General features: G+C 45.1%; 2 protein-coding genes across 5 annotated transcripts in view; one reads left to right on the forward strand and one right to left on the reverse strand.

Moving 5' to 3' along the window:
* Positions 1-1,418: 1,418 nt before the first annotated feature.
* Positions 1,419-6,026, reverse strand: TOMM34 (translocase of outer mitochondrial membrane 34). The gene is made up of 7 exons (XM_048072555.2): positions 5,744-6,026; positions 5,543-5,642; positions 4,772-4,924; positions 3,947-4,107; positions 3,531-3,675; positions 2,787-2,913; positions 1,419-2,466 (listed from the first exon to the last, which is right to left on the reverse strand). The coding sequence occupies exons 1-7, from the start codon at positions 6,024-6,026 to the stop codon at positions 2,368-2,370; spliced, it is 1,068 nt and encodes a 355-aa protein (XP_047928512.2). The 3' UTR covers positions 1,419-2,367.
* Positions 5,922-16,960, forward strand: part of STK4 (serine/threonine kinase 4) — a 45,861-nt gene continuing 34,822 nt past the window's right edge. For 3 of the 4 annotated variants that reach the window (XM_013189286.2, XM_066978571.1, XM_066978572.1), the window contains exons 1-10: positions 6,636-6,695; positions 7,463-7,560; positions 7,885-7,965; positions 8,801-8,929; positions 10,857-10,971; positions 11,544-11,708; positions 12,108-12,275; positions 12,841-12,978; positions 13,588-13,716; positions 16,096-16,282. In XM_013189286.2, the coding sequence (XP_013044740.1) occupies positions 6,651-6,695; positions 7,463-7,560; positions 7,885-7,965; positions 8,801-8,929; positions 10,857-10,971; positions 11,544-11,708; positions 12,108-12,275; positions 12,841-12,978; positions 13,588-13,716; positions 16,096-16,282 (1,255 nt within the window). In that variant the 5' untranslated portion in view covers positions 6,636-6,650. Of the gene's footprint in view, positions 6,057-6,635; positions 6,696-7,462; positions 7,561-7,884; positions 7,966-8,800; positions 8,930-10,856; positions 10,972-11,543; positions 11,709-12,107; positions 12,276-12,840; positions 12,979-13,587; positions 13,717-16,095; positions 16,283-16,960 lie in introns of those variants that run through there. The other variant, XM_048072552.1, reaches the window with a different exon arrangement.

Genomic DNA, 16,960 nt, shown 5'->3' on the forward strand with positions numbered 1-16,960 from the left:
AAATGGTTGTTCAGGTGCAACGGATCAGTTGAGATGTGCCTGTGCCACCACTGACAGTGCTGGATGCCTTGGCTCAGGAAGACAGCTGTAAAGCTAGAGGGAATTCAGAGTGGGGGGCGCAGGAAGAGGCAGAGTAGGGAACAGCCTAAGAAAGGATATGAACAAAAAACAGGGTTTTTAAAACTTTTAAGTGAAAAGGTAAACTTGCCACTTGGATCCCTGTGTAGTGAGACAAGGACAATACCAGAAAGCTTTCAGAGTAGTTCTCTGAGCTCCTCCGGGGAGTCTGAGGCTTCAGCAAGTTGAGGCAGGAGCAACAATGCACATGTGAGTCCAGCTTGGAATAGTTGCTGTGCCCTTTGAAAAGGGCGGATGGAGGCATGCCTCTGTGACAGGCGCTCTCCAGCTGCCCGTGTGGATAGCAGTACCTTCGTGTGCCTGGGGAGCATCGTGTGCAGATAGCAGCACCCTTCCTGGAACAGAAGGGGACACAGGCAGAAGTGACCCTGGGCTTGAAGCATGGTGTCTTGTAGCTGCGCTTGATCTGTGTCTATCTGGTGGCATTGCGCTTCAGCGGGGAAAGCCTTAGAGATAAGATGGGGGGGCGGGGAAAGCATTCTGTGCTTAGAGGGGGAAGAGAGAGTGATTGCTGCTGCTTGGACCTACTGTAATGAAGTGTAGCTGAACAGGGCAGGTATCTGCCAGTCCTGATAACAGCACGGCTGTTAAAAGGAGAGCTCTTTCGTTAAGAGCAGACAGTTCCTCCTGTATGCCAGACGTTCCTCTGCTTATCTGTGCACTGCTGGCCTGTGCTGCCCCACCCTGAAATCCATCATGGTTAGCTCCCTAATAGCTTGGGGAAATGGTGGTTGCAGGATCTATGAGCTGCGGTGTTTAGAGGAATGGAGCAAACAAACCAAGTTGTGCCCCTGGGGGAGGTGTTGTTTCAAACCCTGGTGCGTTACAGCTGATGGCATACAGGCCCCCAACTTCCCAAGAGCTACTTAGCATCAAGCTAAGATAAGTCATTGTCTTACTTGAGCATAACAGCATAAGTGATGCCTGCCTTCTAAACTCAGTTCAATGGAGCACCTGCCTGGAGCACTAATGGCTGGGAGAGATAAGGTGGGGAAAAAAAGGTACACAAACCCAGACTTAGAGGCTAGCTTCTGTCTCCCAGTCTCTATTGTAAGCAGCTGGTTCAGGTCAATTGTTCACCATCATGACGCTACTGGTGGAAGCACCACACCCCTGTACAAGGTGTAAGAGTGAGCAATGGCTGGAGCCTGCTGTCTGGCAGCTGCCTTCCAAAGCAAGGCAGTTAGAGCAGTGCTTGAATTGGGGTCAGAATGAAGCAAAGCAGTAAGAAAAAGTGTTCCAGTTTCCCTACACCTTCCATTCCATAAAAAACACACATCTAGAGTGAAAATAAACATGGCTTTAATGTGAACATTTGTAACAGTTCATAGAACAACTCCAACCCTCTCTTTATCTACCGTTTTAAGTCAGTGCCATCAATACCATAAGGAAAAAAAAAAGTATAAACATGCATTGAAATAGTATGCCAGGCCTCAGCTCTGATATTACTGCATATCCTAGTCCCTGTAACACCCTGCATCAACTGCTCCAGAAGGCACAGACAAGCTAAAGTTTAAAACAAACCAAACAAAAAAACAAAACAAGGCTGTAAAATGCCTGAGCACCTGTAATCTCACAGAAGTAGTGCACTGTGTAACAAGGCAGGTTTAACTTAACTGGTGGTTTTCTTATATGTGCAGAACAATTAAAAATAAAAGAAAGCTGCTGCTGTAAACACCTGCCTGGTCACACTAAGTAGCAGAAATTCAGCTGAGGGCCAGCAGGTATCAAGTAGGAGAGGGAACATGCTCAACCCTGCGCAAGTAACCGTGCCTTGGGTCTAAGAGGGGTATGCAGTGCTCAGGCAACTGCAGCAGTCTGTCAGCAACCCTAGTTAAGTAGTAGCAGCACAAATGCAGCAAAACTGTCACCTGAATAAGGACTAACAAGAACACCTCAGTTTGTAGCTCTTCAGCAAGAACAGCCACTTCACATGCAGAGTCCCTGAGGCCAGTAGTTACAGGCACCTTGATTTCAGCCAGGGAAGCTGACCTATATGCCTCTTACATAGTGGCATTAAATCTTCTAACGATCTTCAAGCCATATAATCAACTTTGATACAGATTATGTATCTTAACATTCGTTATGCTGGCACAGAACCTACTACATCTCAGCAGCAGTTGAAGGTAGATTTCAGTACCCATCCTGCATTAAGATTGGTCCCTGCAACAACCTCAGAAGGAAAAAAGCTTTATTCTGCAGTAGAAAAAGCTTTCCTTGTTGGTTATCCTAGGCTCTCTTCAGTTCTTGCAGTAACTTCAGTGCAGCTGTGTTCTTTGGTTCAATTTTCAACAAGCTGTTGATGTCAGCAATACTTGATTTGTAATCCTAGAAGAAGAATTTTTAAGTGTTAGTGCACTGAAATACATTTTAAATTCCTAAGGCCCCTGCAGGAGAACTATAACCTGGTATTAGTGGAACGATAAAACTCAGCATAACATCTATCTGCTTCCAGCATTTCAAGAAGCAGGACCCAATGCTGAGAAACTCACAAGATCCAAACAGTAAATACTGAGGTAAAGGACAATTCCTTTCAACTTCATACAGGTCTCCACTATCTGATGGCAGAGCATTCGGTGCTAGATGTCTATAGGGCATTAACAGGTCCCTAATCCTAGCTTAAAGCTGGTCAAAAACTCCTGACTTACCTTCAGTTCTTTAAGTGCTTGAGCACGTCTGTAGAACGCCTTGATGTTTTTAGGATCTAATCTCAGAGCTGCTGTGCAGTCCTGTACTGCTTCCTTGTGTTGCTTCAGGGTCAGGTAACAGAGAGCTCTGCCATACAAAGACCTGGTTAGAGACCTTTGTCTAAAAGCAGCATCTGCTGCTGCAACGCACACAGATCTTAGTTAACCCCAGCACAGCGCAAAGCTGGAGTCCCCAAACAATCCCTATCCTGACATGTTACTTTTTCAGCTCAACACCTGTTTCAGTTAAAAGGGCGAAAAGTAGTTTTTCAGTCTGCAAAAAAGAGGATGTTTACAGCAATAAATAGAGCAGCCAGCACTTCAAGGGTGGAGGCTTGTAGCTACACCAGTCTAGAACATGACCTGCTTGTCTTGGAAGTACTCTGAGTATAGCAGCGTGCACTCTGTGATTCATGGGGCAGCAGACACTACTCAGAATAACGCAATCCTGGCAGACAAGCATTAAAGGGAGAAACCCCCTAGCAGTCCTAAACTGAGTGTCTCCAGGCTTTTTGCAGCATCTGATCAAAGAACATTATACAATCTACTTGGAAGACTGCACTGGGGGGGAACATGTGGGTGTTTTGTTGGTGTGTTTTTTATCCAGTTGTCTGGGAGCAAACATCAGGCAGCTTTGTCAGATGAAGTACCATGGTGGCTTTTATAAAGGGCCAAAAAGTACTTGGGCAAAGAGCTGAGGAGTACCTGTTGGTGTAAGCTGCACATTCCTGGTTGAGCTTTAAGCTCTCAGTGTACTTCTCAATTGCCTTTTTATGGTTTCCTTTCTTTACAAGTTCATTTCCTTCTTCCTTCAGAGCTCGAGCTCTCTCTACACCAGCAGCAATCTGGTCTGGAAACAGTGTGAAAGAATACAGAACACTATAAAACTGATAAGATCAGAGCAGCCTCTCAGAAAGAAAATAGCCCCTCTACACATAGAGGCAAGACAGAGAGATCAAAGGATCCAGCACCAACCAAGCAGGCTCTGGCAGAACCAGTAACCAGGCCCAGGTTTCTGGGGATCTCAGGCTGCAGACACACCAAGCAGGGATGGCAGCTGCCTCGCTCGCCATTACCCTGCTGATCTGAAGGGCTGTGCACGGCCAGGGACGTGCTCTCACCTGGGTGTCCCTGCGGTGTGCTTCCAGGGGGCGCATCTGCGGCGGGGGCTGCTGCGGAAGGAGCGCTCCATCTCTTCTGGGCAGAAATGGGAACCGTGGGAATTGGTGGGAGCTTCTCGCGCCAGTTCACACCATCCTTCTCCAGCAGGGCTTTAGTCATTCTGGAAGAGATGGCTGGAGGTCGCTCTGTTGGCTGGATGGGCCACTCACGAGCCAGCAGGGTCACGTTATAACCTGGCTCATACTGAGGACAGCATCTCTCCACTAACCCCGTGACATGCATCTAAACTAAGCTCCTTCCACAGACAGGGAATTAATGAAAGGAATATCTTCCTGATAGTAGGGCCAAAAATACCATAGGATGAGGGTTGGGGCTGTCAGTGCTCAGCTGGGCAAGAGATGTGTGGGTTATTCCTAAGCCCGGCAAGTAACGAAGTGAATCAGAATTTTCTCCAGGAAGGGAAAATGCCTATGGCAGCCTGTAATCCCTGTGAGCATAGGGAGGCTTATAGGACAGGATGCTGGAACTTGTAAGATTATTATTTCTTTAAAATAGGTACCAGACTAAGCAGAAAATTCCACTGAAAACATTCCCAGCCCTCAACAATGTACCGGCAGCTTGGAAGGAGCTAAGGGCGTTAGCACACAGGAAGCATGACGAAGCCTGCCCTTCGCACAAAGCGTCGGGGCCTCGGTTGTTTCATTAAAGCGCTCAGGACGCAGCTTGCTCCTGGCATCGCTGCAGACACGGAGCAGGGCTGCCAGCAGCCGCTGACCGAGCTGCTCTGCTCCCGAGCCTTCCGTCCAGGGAGCGTTCGGCATTACCTGTTGACACCATCGTGCGCCGACTGTATGGAGCAGTCGATCTGCAGCACGGTCTTGTAGTCGACGTAGGCCAGCTGGTAGCTCTCCAGAGCCTCGTAGGCTGCCGCCCGTCTGAGGAGGGGTTTGATGCCGAATGGGACCAGCTTGAGCGCGCTGTGAGGGGCGAGAAGGTGACACAGCCTGTGAGGCACCCGGCAGAAGTCCCCGGATACCTTCCTACAAGGCATTCAGTAGGCCCGGTCTAGGAAATACCGGACGGTGGGATCAAAGTCTTTATGTGCACTTCAAGCGATACGGTACCGTGGGAAGAGATCCTGCGGCAGCGAGCTTTTCTGTCTTGTTTTCTACCCTAATGAACTGACTAGAGCAAGGGAAAAGAAGGGAATTCCCTCCTCCCAGCTGGCAACCAGAAACATAGACCCGCTTTGGGGGCTACGCCTGAAAACTTTACACCTGCAAATCAAAGGCGAGCGGTACTTTTTCTACTCCAGTGTGGTGCAGAAGTGGAGTAAGTCACCAAGGTTTACCAGAGGGGTGCGTTTTCAGCTGGCGATCTGCTGCTGCATCACCTGTGGGGGTCCAGCGCCACAGGCGAAAAACCCCTGGGGTGAAACCCCCCTGAGTGAAGCCCCCCTGGGTGAAACCCCCCCAATGTGAAGCCCCCCTGAGTGAACCCCCCCTTAGTGGAACTGCCCCAGTTTGCAGCCCCCCCCGGGTGAAGCTCCCCCGGGATGAGCCCCCCTGGGGCACAGCCGGCCCCCCCCGGCTCACCCGCAGCAGTCGGCGACGCAGAGGCGGCAGGCGCCCTCCTTGAGGTGGCAGGCGGCGCGGTTGGCGAGCAGCACGCTCCTCTCCTCGGCGGCGGCCTCCCCTGCGCGGCACACCGGAGGGGCTCAGGCGCCGCTCCGACACCCCCCGGCTCCCCCCCGGTTCCCTCCCGGTCCCCCCTCCCCAGCCCGGCCCCCTCCTCACCCGCGTCCTCCAGCAGCGCCAGCGCCCGGCCGTACAGCTCGGCGGCCGGCCCGTACTGCCCGCGGCGGAACTCCTCGTTACCGGCGCGCCGCAGGGAGCTGGCGCTGCCCCCCGCCGCCATCCCGGGGGCGAAACCGGGGCCGGCACCGGGAGCTGGGCTCGGGGAAGCGGGGCCGGGGCCGGGCAATCCCCGGAGCCTTCCGGCGGCGGAGCGGAAGGGGCGGCGGGCTGCCATGGAGGCGTGAGGGAGGCGGTGAGGGAGCGGCCGGCCCCGCGGCGCCATGGACGGGGTGCAGCTGCGGAACCCGCGCCGGTAAGGGCTGGCTTGGAGGGACGGGGCTCCGGCGTGAGGCTCCTCGGCCCCACCGGGCCCGGAGGGACGGGGGGAGCGAGGGGAGCACCGGGGGTGCCGCGCCTCAGGTGTCCGGGCACGGCGCTGCCAGCCCCGGGACGCCGCGGGGTGGGCTCGCTCCTCGGGTCCGGCAGGAACGGGGCAGTTTGCCGTCAGTGTGGTGATTAGGCTTTTAAATTAGGCATCAAAACCTTCTCTTTTCCTCCCCTCGAAATAACGTAGGCCTTGTTTTAACCTCAGCGAGAGGAACCCGCCTTTTGTACCGCCGCTCTTTGGGCGCCTCGGGCATGGTGCCTGAGGTGGTCCCTCACGTTCTTTCCCCTCGTTACCCCATCCCGCGCCCTCCTCCCTCCCGCTCCCCGAGGATAATGTTCTCTTGCTAGGCGCTTATCTTTGCGGGGAAGCTGCCGGCTGCTCTCGGCATTTCGCCACTTCCTGACTCTGCTTCTGTTGGTTTCCTCCGCCTCAGGAAGCCATTCTTCGTGCTGCAGGCAGGCACCGCTTCGTGCGGAAACGGAGTAACCGGGGCCCAACCAGCGGCTTTTCGTTCTGGCTATGAAGAAACCGGGGGGAAAAAATACATATTTAGTGTCAAAATTAGTACGTACGTGCCTGGAGTGGCGGTCTTTAGCAGCAGCAGTAAGAGCTTTTTGCAGTTGCAGGCAGCCGCGCGTATTTCATCTTAAATGTTGGTTGCCGTGAGGCTTGTGAGTTCCGAAGGCACGGGCACTGACAAGGTTCTGGGTCTTGGAGAGTTGTGAGAGCTGGAGTTTGGCTTGGTTTCTCTGGTGGGGGTCAGTTTTTCTGGTAGTTTGTGCCAAAAACTTCCTCGTGGGCTATTGGGTGCTGCTTATTTGATAGTAAAAGAGTTTGTTTTCAGAACTTTTCGTATATTTTTAGTGTTTATACATATTACGTTTATAATATCTTTTAGAAATACAAATGTAGTCGTTAGCTGCTTTAGGAAGTTTCTTGGCGAACAGCTCTCCGGTGGGGTAGAAGTGAGCTGGAACAAGCGTGGTGGATTTTCTCATTGCTTTCTGTAGGGAGTCTCCCTGGAAGTCCCACTGGGGTGGGGGTTGGTAGGTGAAGGATCCCAGTACCTAGCACGTTGCACTAAAATTACCTCGATACGTAGAAGGTATTTCAGCAGACCCTTAGCAATGCATTTGAGAGGAACAGACCGAGCAGCGTTAAGATCCTCAAAGTCAGATGAGTTTCCTTTCCCTCCCCCCCACCCCCCCTTTATTTTTCCTTTCTCCCTGATAGCATTTTCCTAATATATGTCCAGGCATAAAGCCAGTATCTGAACTAATGTCCTTAAAAACGGACAAATGAAATCGGTATTGCCTGCATCCTCCCAACAGATGTATTCCTTACGTACTATAAGACCACAGAGAAGACCGTGTTCCCTTTTGCACAGCCCTAGTACTTACCTTCCATGCAAGAGTTTGAACATCTGCAGGTATGTTCGATAGCTACAAGAGACTGCAGTGCCAAGTTGGAATTGACCACCAGCGTGTAGATCCTCACATGCATTCCACAAAGAGGCACTGTAGATCTGTGTGCCTGAACAAATTCTGGTCTCTGTAATTCCCGGTCCTTTTTTGCTATTAGATAATGATAATATTTGTTTTTCTAACTATGTGACATAAACTTATTTGATAATCGACTTACTTTATGCAAGCCTTCCAGATACTAAAGTGGCATTATTTATTCTTTTGTTTCAGCAGAGCCCCCATTTGCAATAAAACTAAACGTAGTAATTTATCTATTCTTACATATACAGGCAGCTGAAGAAGTTAGATGAAGACAGTTTAACCAAGCAACCTGAAGAAGTTTTTGATGTGTTGGAGAAGCTTGGAGAAGGGTATGTGCTCTATTACAGTGGGCCCAAAGTACATTTCTCAAAGGGCAGATGTGTGTGATGGATATATGTTCGGTGGTCTTTGATTTTTCACTTTGTCATGATCCTATTACTGCAAAAGTATGCATTAGTGTAACGACTGCATTTGGTTAGTAACGGAATAAATAATTTGTTTGCCAGGAGTAAGATGTCTTCATTAAACCAAGCAATAGCTTATGGTTCAGCAGAAGGCGGTCAAAATGTTGTTGAAAAATGGCAAACTGGAGTGCTTTGTGGGAACTCAGGAGGTCTTGTAGTTCATCCCTGGTACCTCTTGTGGAGGATCTGTGTGGCGGAAAGGAAATTTTGTTTCATTGTGCCACTTGCTCAGGCAGAGCAGTTTGGGAACACTCAGTAAGTGATGTGTTTGTCACCTTAAGCAGTTCATTTGAAAAACCAAGTGGGAATTCTGCCTGGCTGCTGTAAGCAAAGAAGCTGGAAATAAGACAAATTATAGCTGACGAGAGTGAGCAGAGCTCTCTGACCAGAGCTGCTGTTCTTACTGTTGCTTAGCTGGTACCGTATGCTGGAGAAAGAGATGCTGCTTTGGTTGGATTTGTGTAAAAGGCCCTTCCAAATCTATGGGTGCATAATGATGATTGGCTCCTTTCTGACCGTCTCAGCATGCTGTTATATGTATAGTGTTTACAAGCTTGTGGACCGATTATTTAAATTAATGTAAAAATATTTGTAGCAGGAGGTATTATTTTTTTTTCCCCAAAGTAGGCACTTGCAAAAAGCATAACATTTGCATTTTTAAAACGGTCTTTTATTCATTGTTTGCTATTTTGTTTCATAGTTCCTATGGCAGTGTGTTCAAAGCTATTCATAAAGAAACGGGTCAAGTTGTTGCAATTAAACAAGTTCCTGTGGAATCTGACCTGCAAGAGATTATAAAGGAAATATCCATAATGCAGCAATGTGACAGGTAAATGTATACTGTGAAACCTATCATCAGTATGTAAAGAAAAGTATTGCCTGTGATCTGGCATTTAATCACATAAAAGCGATGATGTTGCCTTAAATGTTTTTTAAAAGGCTGGACTTGTACGGTCAAGTTACCTCGTATCAACTGAGTCATGTTAACCCACCATTTGGGTAGTGTTAATTCAAGCAAAGGTAAGACAACAAAAATTAAGCTTGCAATGCGAGAGCATTAAGCTAACTAAGTTAAATAACCTTGCGCTTGCTGCTGGCAACGAGCGAGGCGTGTGAGCAGGTACTGCAGTTGTCCCGACGCGCCGTAACTCGTTGAACAGTGGTAACTTGATTGTGGGTTAGCACAGCGGTTCCCATGTCCGAGGGGTAATGAATTACACACAAGTTTTGGTGTGGACATACAAACTGTTAGGAGAGGGGCTTGGTTTTGCTTTTTTTTATGCTCCTTTTTTTTTTAAGAGGCATGTGGATGAGAGCCACTAATGCATGACTACTCTTGCATGTGCGTCGTCTGCTTAGGTGGCAGAATTGTCCTTCACGGGGCCACTTTCTGCCTGTGCGGGTTATAGTGCGTTACAAGCTGTCTGCTCACGTTAGCATGCTCAGAATAACTTATGGACTGATGTTTGGCTCTCTGGGTTGTTTTTGCATGTTTCTTGTGGGAAAAGATGTTATATGAGCTCAGGCAGACAAGACCAGGAGGTGCAGAAGACCCCCTGTCAAAGTGTATCCTAGTCTGAGAGTTTAAAGTATACAAATTTCTTCTGATACTGGGAGTCTAGCCTTAAGAAATGCTATTTTGATAGACTTCAGGCATAGAAAACCATTTAAAGTAACTGGCAGTAGCAAAATAAAGCTATGGTCCCAGTCACTCTGTTGCATTTCACTCTCACTATCTTTAAATGAAGATGTCTGGTGGCAGCTAACTAAATGAAACTTTTAAAGAATTTGTTCTTGAAAAGTCTTACTGCATAACCTGGAAAGCATTAATAGGTGTCTCCTTAAAAAGAAATTAAATATTAACAGTGTAAGTCCTAAAATGAGATTTTACAGTTATGAACAGCAGAGGGAGTGAATCAATGGAACATCAGATTTTCTGTGCAAACATTCAGGGACACTGACTTCTTGATTTTGCTGGTCTTTCGTTTCTTCATTAGAAAATATTTGGCAAGGAATAGAATAAGTGCACTTTTATGCTTTAACTTTCATCCCACAAAATCAGAAAGGTTCCTTCTGTTAGTTTTTAGCTTTGCCTTTCCCAAAGGGCAGATGGTCGTTCTGACAATAGTGTACTTCGTTAGGTTGTTTGCTTTTTGGGCAATCTGATAACTGACTGTATGAGGGAGTTTTAAGTTGTACAGGATTCCTAAAATACATCACGTTCCTGAACGAAACTGTAGAGACAAGGTGTATGTGGTAATGGGGGGATATTCCTCTTAAGGAACCCCATAGCTATTTTCTAGCAAACTTTTGACCATATTTAATGTTTCCATTTGATTGCAAATGCTCTGCAGCAGCTTTACCAGGGACTACTGTGGTCCATTTCTCATTCCCTTGGTGCCCTGCCTTCTTGCCCACCATGGTACTGACCTTGTATTAATCCAGTTCTGGGAGCTAAACGAGACTGAATGCTGGCCCTTCCTTATTTCTGTAGGACTCATTTTCAGACATTTTAACTCCCTGAATCAACTTTTTGGCAGGTTGGTTGAGGGAAGAGGCCTGGCAGGACTGCAGTAGCCCTGTGAAAGTTCAGACTGGTTTGGAACACTTTTGGTCAGGGTTTCAGTGGCACTTCAGCTCTGGATTTTTAAAGCCCGCTTAGGGAGTCAGCAGTGTGTTTTGCTTTTGCTTATTCGGTTGTGCTGGTCATCAGTATTTGACCCTTTGGTTTCTTCTTCCTTTTTGACATTTCACAGTCCTCATGTGGTGAAGTATTACGGCAGCTATTTTAAGAACACAGACCTGTGGATAGTCATGGAATACTGCGGTGCTGGATCCGTGTCCGATATTATTCGATTACGAAATAAAACTGTACGTACTTTCTCCTTTGAATGTTACAAACGGGAAACATGGGTGTCCAGCAGCTCGAGGAAGCTAAGTAGCGCGTGCACTGCCTTTTGGGCATCACTCTTATGAGTTGTTCAGTGCCTGACACAGCCAGGGCTGCCACCTGAGATGCAGGCCCTTTGTTCCCCTGAAAATGAGGGAGCTGGTTATATTAATCAAGTTTTGGTTATTTGGATAAAGTAATCAGTTATCAGAGTTTTTGTTAAGATGTTACCTTGGCTTTTCCTGAAAACCCAGACTGATTCTGAGTAGCACACTCTACTTTGCCTTACTTTTGGCTATTGCAGGGTAAGAATTACAAGTTGTGAGAGGGTTGTGGTGTGTATGTACGTGTATGATGGTTGTAAGCTAACTCAACTACGTAATGCTGGAGGTTGCTGACTGAAAGCATATGGACTTTTCCATTAGTCAGTATGGCAACCTTTAATGAAGGCAATTAAATGCCAATTAGTAAATCTCAGGGAAATACAGACTGAAACAGCATTGTGTTATATCTCAGCAACTGGTAGGTTGATAGTAACTCTTCTTTTCTTTAGCTCACAGAGGAGGAAATTGCCACAATAGTGCAGTCAACACTGAAAGGACTAGAGTACCTGCATTTTATGAGGAAAATACACAGGGACATCAAAGCTGGAAATATATTGCTAAATACAGAGGGGCATGCTAAACTTGCAGATTTTGGAGTGGCAGGACAGCTTACCGTAAGTAAAACTAAGATGACTGTGTACACTTTCTCTTCTTAAACTGCATGTAAGTATTATGTGCTTGTGGAGACTTTAAGATGTTCTAAACTGCTTTCTAGAACTTTGCATCAACATAATAGGACAGTAGAACAGCAGCAGATTAGAGCACGGCTTCCTCTGGAAGCTGCTGTACCTAAGTAACAGTCTGTGATGATGTTTGCTGTTTGCCTCAGTTCATGTCTAACTTCTGTAAGCATGCTTCAATTTCCCTTTGCAGTCCTCCATATCCCAGTCTTGCTTAATCTAGTAATATATGTGCGTGCAAGTGACAGATAATTAGCATGATAATTCATTAGTGAATGCTTGTGGCTGATACAATTGCCGTTGTCTGGATTTTTATCTTACTCTTCTTCTCAGGATACCATGGCAAAACGGAACACAGTTATAGGGACCCCGTTTTGGATGGCTCCAGAAGTGATTCAAGAAATCGGGTATAATTGTGTTGCAGACATCTGGTCTCTGGGAATCACTGCAATAGAAATGGCGGAAGGCAAACCACCATATGCAGACATTCATCCTATGAGGGTGAGGACTGCGGCCTTTTAAAATGTGTTGCTCTGTGGAAATGATCTGCTATTGTAGCTGGCTGAATAAAATGCCAACATGCCATCTTGCTTTTAGTTTACAGAAAATGAGTTATTTTCTGTCAGTTGTTTGTGCTGTAGATTAAATGAAAAACGGTTCTTTGAGAGGGAGAACCTGCATGGAAAGGAAAATCATGGTCCTGTTCTGTCAAGACATAGCTGCATCTCCCTGTGTTGGGTGTGAAGAAACATATTTTCAACTATATATTCTCCAGAGTTATTTTTTTTGCATGCAAGCACATTTTTTTAAGACTTAAAAATGGCAGATTCGTGCCTCTTGAAGCATATAATGGGTCAGACAGAAGTGTAAGCACCTAGTGAGAAAAGTTTGATTTGTTGCTCCGTGTCCCTTCTGAGCAAATTTATGTATAATATTGGTATAAACTCTTCAGAAGCAGCAAACTCAAAGTGTCAGTCGTTCTTTAGCACCTGTGTATATCTGTGTGTGTTTATGCTAGGAAGTTTTAAACTTCGTTTGGAAATCTGGAATATTCTTCTGTTTACAGGCAATTTTCATGATTCCTACCAATCCGCCTCCAACATTCCGGAAACCAGAGATCTGGTCAGACAATTTCACGGATTTTGTGAAACAGTGTCTTGTCAAGAGCCCCGAGCAGCGTGCCACCGCTACGCAGCTTCTGCAGGTCTGTCTGCCTTTCCTTGCAAGAACATAAACTCTAGAGAAGGCCGCTAGTGTAGGCAGCGCTGTGCCTGTTGAGATGTTGGTCTCATTTCTTGGGGGATCCCATGCACTACAGATTTCACTAATGTCTGATTAAATTTATAGCCAACTTCAACTTTTCAGTTCTTCCCCAAGAACTGGTCTGATTTCAGCTTCCTATCTTTCTGGAGGTTTTTATTTTGCCTTCAAATTCTCATCGGCACTGCCAAGTGACTGTCTCTTAAAACACTAAAAAGGAGAGGCACAAATGAATGTAATTGCTCAGAATGGTATAGGCATGGCGATCTATGAAACTGGCTGTATACAGCTAAGCTGTTAAGGAATAAGTAGGGTTTGTGGGAGGGGAATGAGCCCAATGTTTCACAGCAGTAAGTGCCTTTAGAGTGGGATCTTGTTTGGGTAGGAGGGCTCCCTCTTGTGTTATACAGGAATATTTGATTTTTTTTGATTTTATTTTAGTAAGGTATTGAGTTAAGCCTTGATTTTGATTGGAAGTGGGCCATTGTAGCAGTGTCTACTGGTATACGTTGGTTCAGGTGCAGCGCTTACTAACTTTTAATATATCTTGCAGCACCCATTTGTTAAAAGTGCCAAAGGAGTGTCAATTCTGCGAGATTTGATTAATGAAGCAATGGATATCAAGCTAAAACGTCAAGAAGCACAACAGCGTGAACTAGATCAAGAAGATGAAGAAAATTCGGTGAGTATTTAGTAGCAATAGTATATGAGGTTCAATATCTCAGTCCTTGCATAATGCTTAGCTGCTGCTTTTTTTGTTTTTTTTTTCTTCAGTATTTTGTTCAATTGTCCATGGATTTGACTTAGTTCTTGAATTTTCTACTTTATGACTCCTTAACCTGATGCTTGAACTCTGCTCAAGCTTTGCGTTTGAGTGGGACAGTCAGCATGTCCCACCTAATATTTAGCTTACTTAATTAGCTCAAAGTGTAGCTAAAGACTTGCGATTGAATGTGATTATATAGTAGCATATGCAAGACTTTAATATAGGTTCATAATTGGATAATATTCTTTATGAAGTAATGAAAACTTTTTATTGTAGATTGAGGTCTTAGACTGCTCTGCTAGTATAAAACAATATCTGTGATACACTATGCTGTGAGTATGTTATGCTGTTTTACTATTGTTGTGCTTTAGAACCCCCCATATAGAAACTTTCTACTATGCAAGAACAACCGACAGAAATATGAGGTGAGGGCATGACAAGTGTTGAGGGAATTGCTGTGAATTTACGTCCTGGGTGCCTTGGTTCAATGGTTACAGCATGTGAATATGGAAAGCATGTTGAAAGCTTTTTTTTTTTTTTTTCTTGAGCCTCTGCTTGCTTCAATCTGGGTAAATGAAATGGGCAACAGAAGGCATTGTATGCCGCAGTCCTTTTCAGAGGTTGGACATGAATAGCATGTTGCACAGTAAAACAGATCGAATACATTGTTCATCTGGTTTTCCAGTTTAGGACTGCATATTTATTCAGTGTGGAAGTAATTTTATCGGTCGCCTTGCCATGATGTTGGCTCTAAGAGTGTTGTCCCTACCCTCTCCCCTTCGTTTCTGACTAGTCTGGGGTCTTGTTGCTGAGAGATGGTGTCTCTGTAGTGGAGCTGAGTGGTCTCTGTCAGGGTGTGTGTGTTTTCCTGAAGCTTCTGTATTCTGTGCCTGCTAGCAGAAAAGTGTTCTCAAGCGCTTCCCAAGTGCTATGGAAATTTCTGCTGTTGTTCTGTTAAATGATGTGTAGCAAAGGAATTTAACGCATCCTATCACCCACTCATCTCCACATAAAATATACTTTTCCTCCATTAAGATCTTGTGTAGTTTTTTTCCTCCTCTTGCTATTCGTTTTGAGAGTGGGAAGTTAATTATATAGGCATGCTCGACAGTGCAAAGAAAAGGCATACAACAGCAGAACGTGGAAGGGTGTACTTTTTCTGATAATGACATGGAAATGGAATATTACGGCTTCTTGGGCTAGACCTGTGTATTTCCTCTAGCGCTAATTCAGGCCAGTAAGGCCATGGTCACATATAGATTAAAGAGCCATGAGCTTTGTACTTACAACAAAACATTTGCTTTTTTATTTATTATTTTTTATTTTTTATTATTTTTTTTATTTTTATTTTTTATTTTATTTTTTTTTTTTTTTTAATATGTAGCTCCAAGGTGAGCTGCCTAGAAACTTTTTGCGAGATTTAATAAGTAGCACAGCTCTAAACCTAGAAGGTGATTTCTATTGCTGTTGTGGGATGCCAGGTGCACATTTCCAGGAAACTAAATAGATTGTAGTAATTCTGACCTCACTCTTCATGAAATTCTAGTCATAATTGATACCGAGGGACACAGCCTAGCAAAACTACTTGCTCTGACCAATGTAGGTATCTTCCAAAAAGCTGTCCTACCAGGATTTATTTCAGAAGTTTGTGTTTTCTTAAATATTCTGCCTCCTGACCTGTGACAGCATTAGTTCAAATTTCTACAATATCAATTATCTGTTAACAAATAGAAGAATAAGAAACCATTTTTATCTGAAAAAGAAAAAAGACTGGACTTTGATAACTTATTTCATTTAAAGATCTGCAAATTTTTTTCAGTTTTCTTCAGTGCTTCTGAATGTTATAGGAGTAAAACTGCCCAAATGTTGAAGTCAGAGTTCTGAAATATAGGCTAATCACTTTCCTTTGGTGAGTCATGTGCACTACAGACTTAGAACCGTTGCAGTCTAATAACTCATAATTTGGTGAACTATATCACTTGAGATAGGGGTTTTAGGTCAACTGGTATAACTGGCAGCATGAATAGAAACATAAATGACTGAATGAGTATTGTAATCTACTTAGGGACAGGTCACCAGGTCAGGAATGAGATACTGGTTGTATTGAGACGTCTCTGCTGATTGTTTACGTGCTCTCTTATTTATCTACATGCATAAACCAAAATGTCACTGGTTTCCATGTATATTTGTCAAAATCTCTGAATTATTAAGATTTGCTAGTATCCTTGAATACAGCCACTCTTCACAGGATTTGACCATCATCAATAAAAATGTATTTATGACATCTTTGTACAGGAGGAAGATGAAACTGATTCAGGTACTATGGTGAGGGCGAGTGGAGATGAAACCAGTACCATAAGAGCTGTCAGCACACTGGGTGATGGAGCCAATACGATGATAGAACTTGATGGCACCTTGGAATCCCAGCTGGGTACAATGGTCGTAAACGCAGAGGAGGAAGAAGAGGAGGGCACCATGAAAAGTAAGAACACATCTTTAACTTCTACAAAATTACTGGGAAATCGATGCAACACGTAAAGGGCTTCACTTATGAAATGACAGATATCTTACACATCGCAAACACAGCAAGGCATGCAGTGGGAAGAGCCAGCATCTCTAGACTTCATGCTTTTTTTAGTGTTGCTAAGGACAGGTTCAGTAAGGACAACCAAATAAACTGTGTGGCTGTTCTGAGACACTCAGGTTGAAATCCGTTCCACGCTAAAATAGAAAATCTTACTAAAACTACAAGCCCTATTGTAGGAAGTAATATTTAACGTGATGTGACTTTGATTGCTGATAGTCTGTGCAAGACCTAAGAGCATGACTTGGAAAAAGGTTGAGAGTATTTCTTGGATTAATGAGATGATGATGAGAATCTCCTTGGAAAAGCATAACAAGAACAAAGAAATCTTGTCTCAATTATGAATTCTCATAGAAATGTGTTCCTGCAGAATTGGTAATCTCAACAGTATCAAGGCAGAGGTAGTCATAGATGACTCAGCTGGCCAGCATGGATGTTTGTTCAAGGACTGAGGAAAGTGCTGAGTGGGGGCTTGGCAGCAGTAAAATATGATTGTCATAGGCAAGGCTTGTTCTTTTGGCTTTTGTGCTATTTCCAAAGGCTTCTTTGGCTATCTCATTTTTAAGCTTTAGCTAT

The sequence above is a fragment of the Anser cygnoides genome, chromosome 16, assembly GCF_040182565.1.
Source record: "Anser cygnoides isolate HZ-2024a breed goose chromosome 16, Taihu_goose_T2T_genome, whole genome shotgun sequence".
NCBI classification, from domain to species: domain Eukaryota; kingdom Metazoa; phylum Chordata; class Aves; order Anseriformes; family Anatidae; genus Anser; species Anser cygnoides.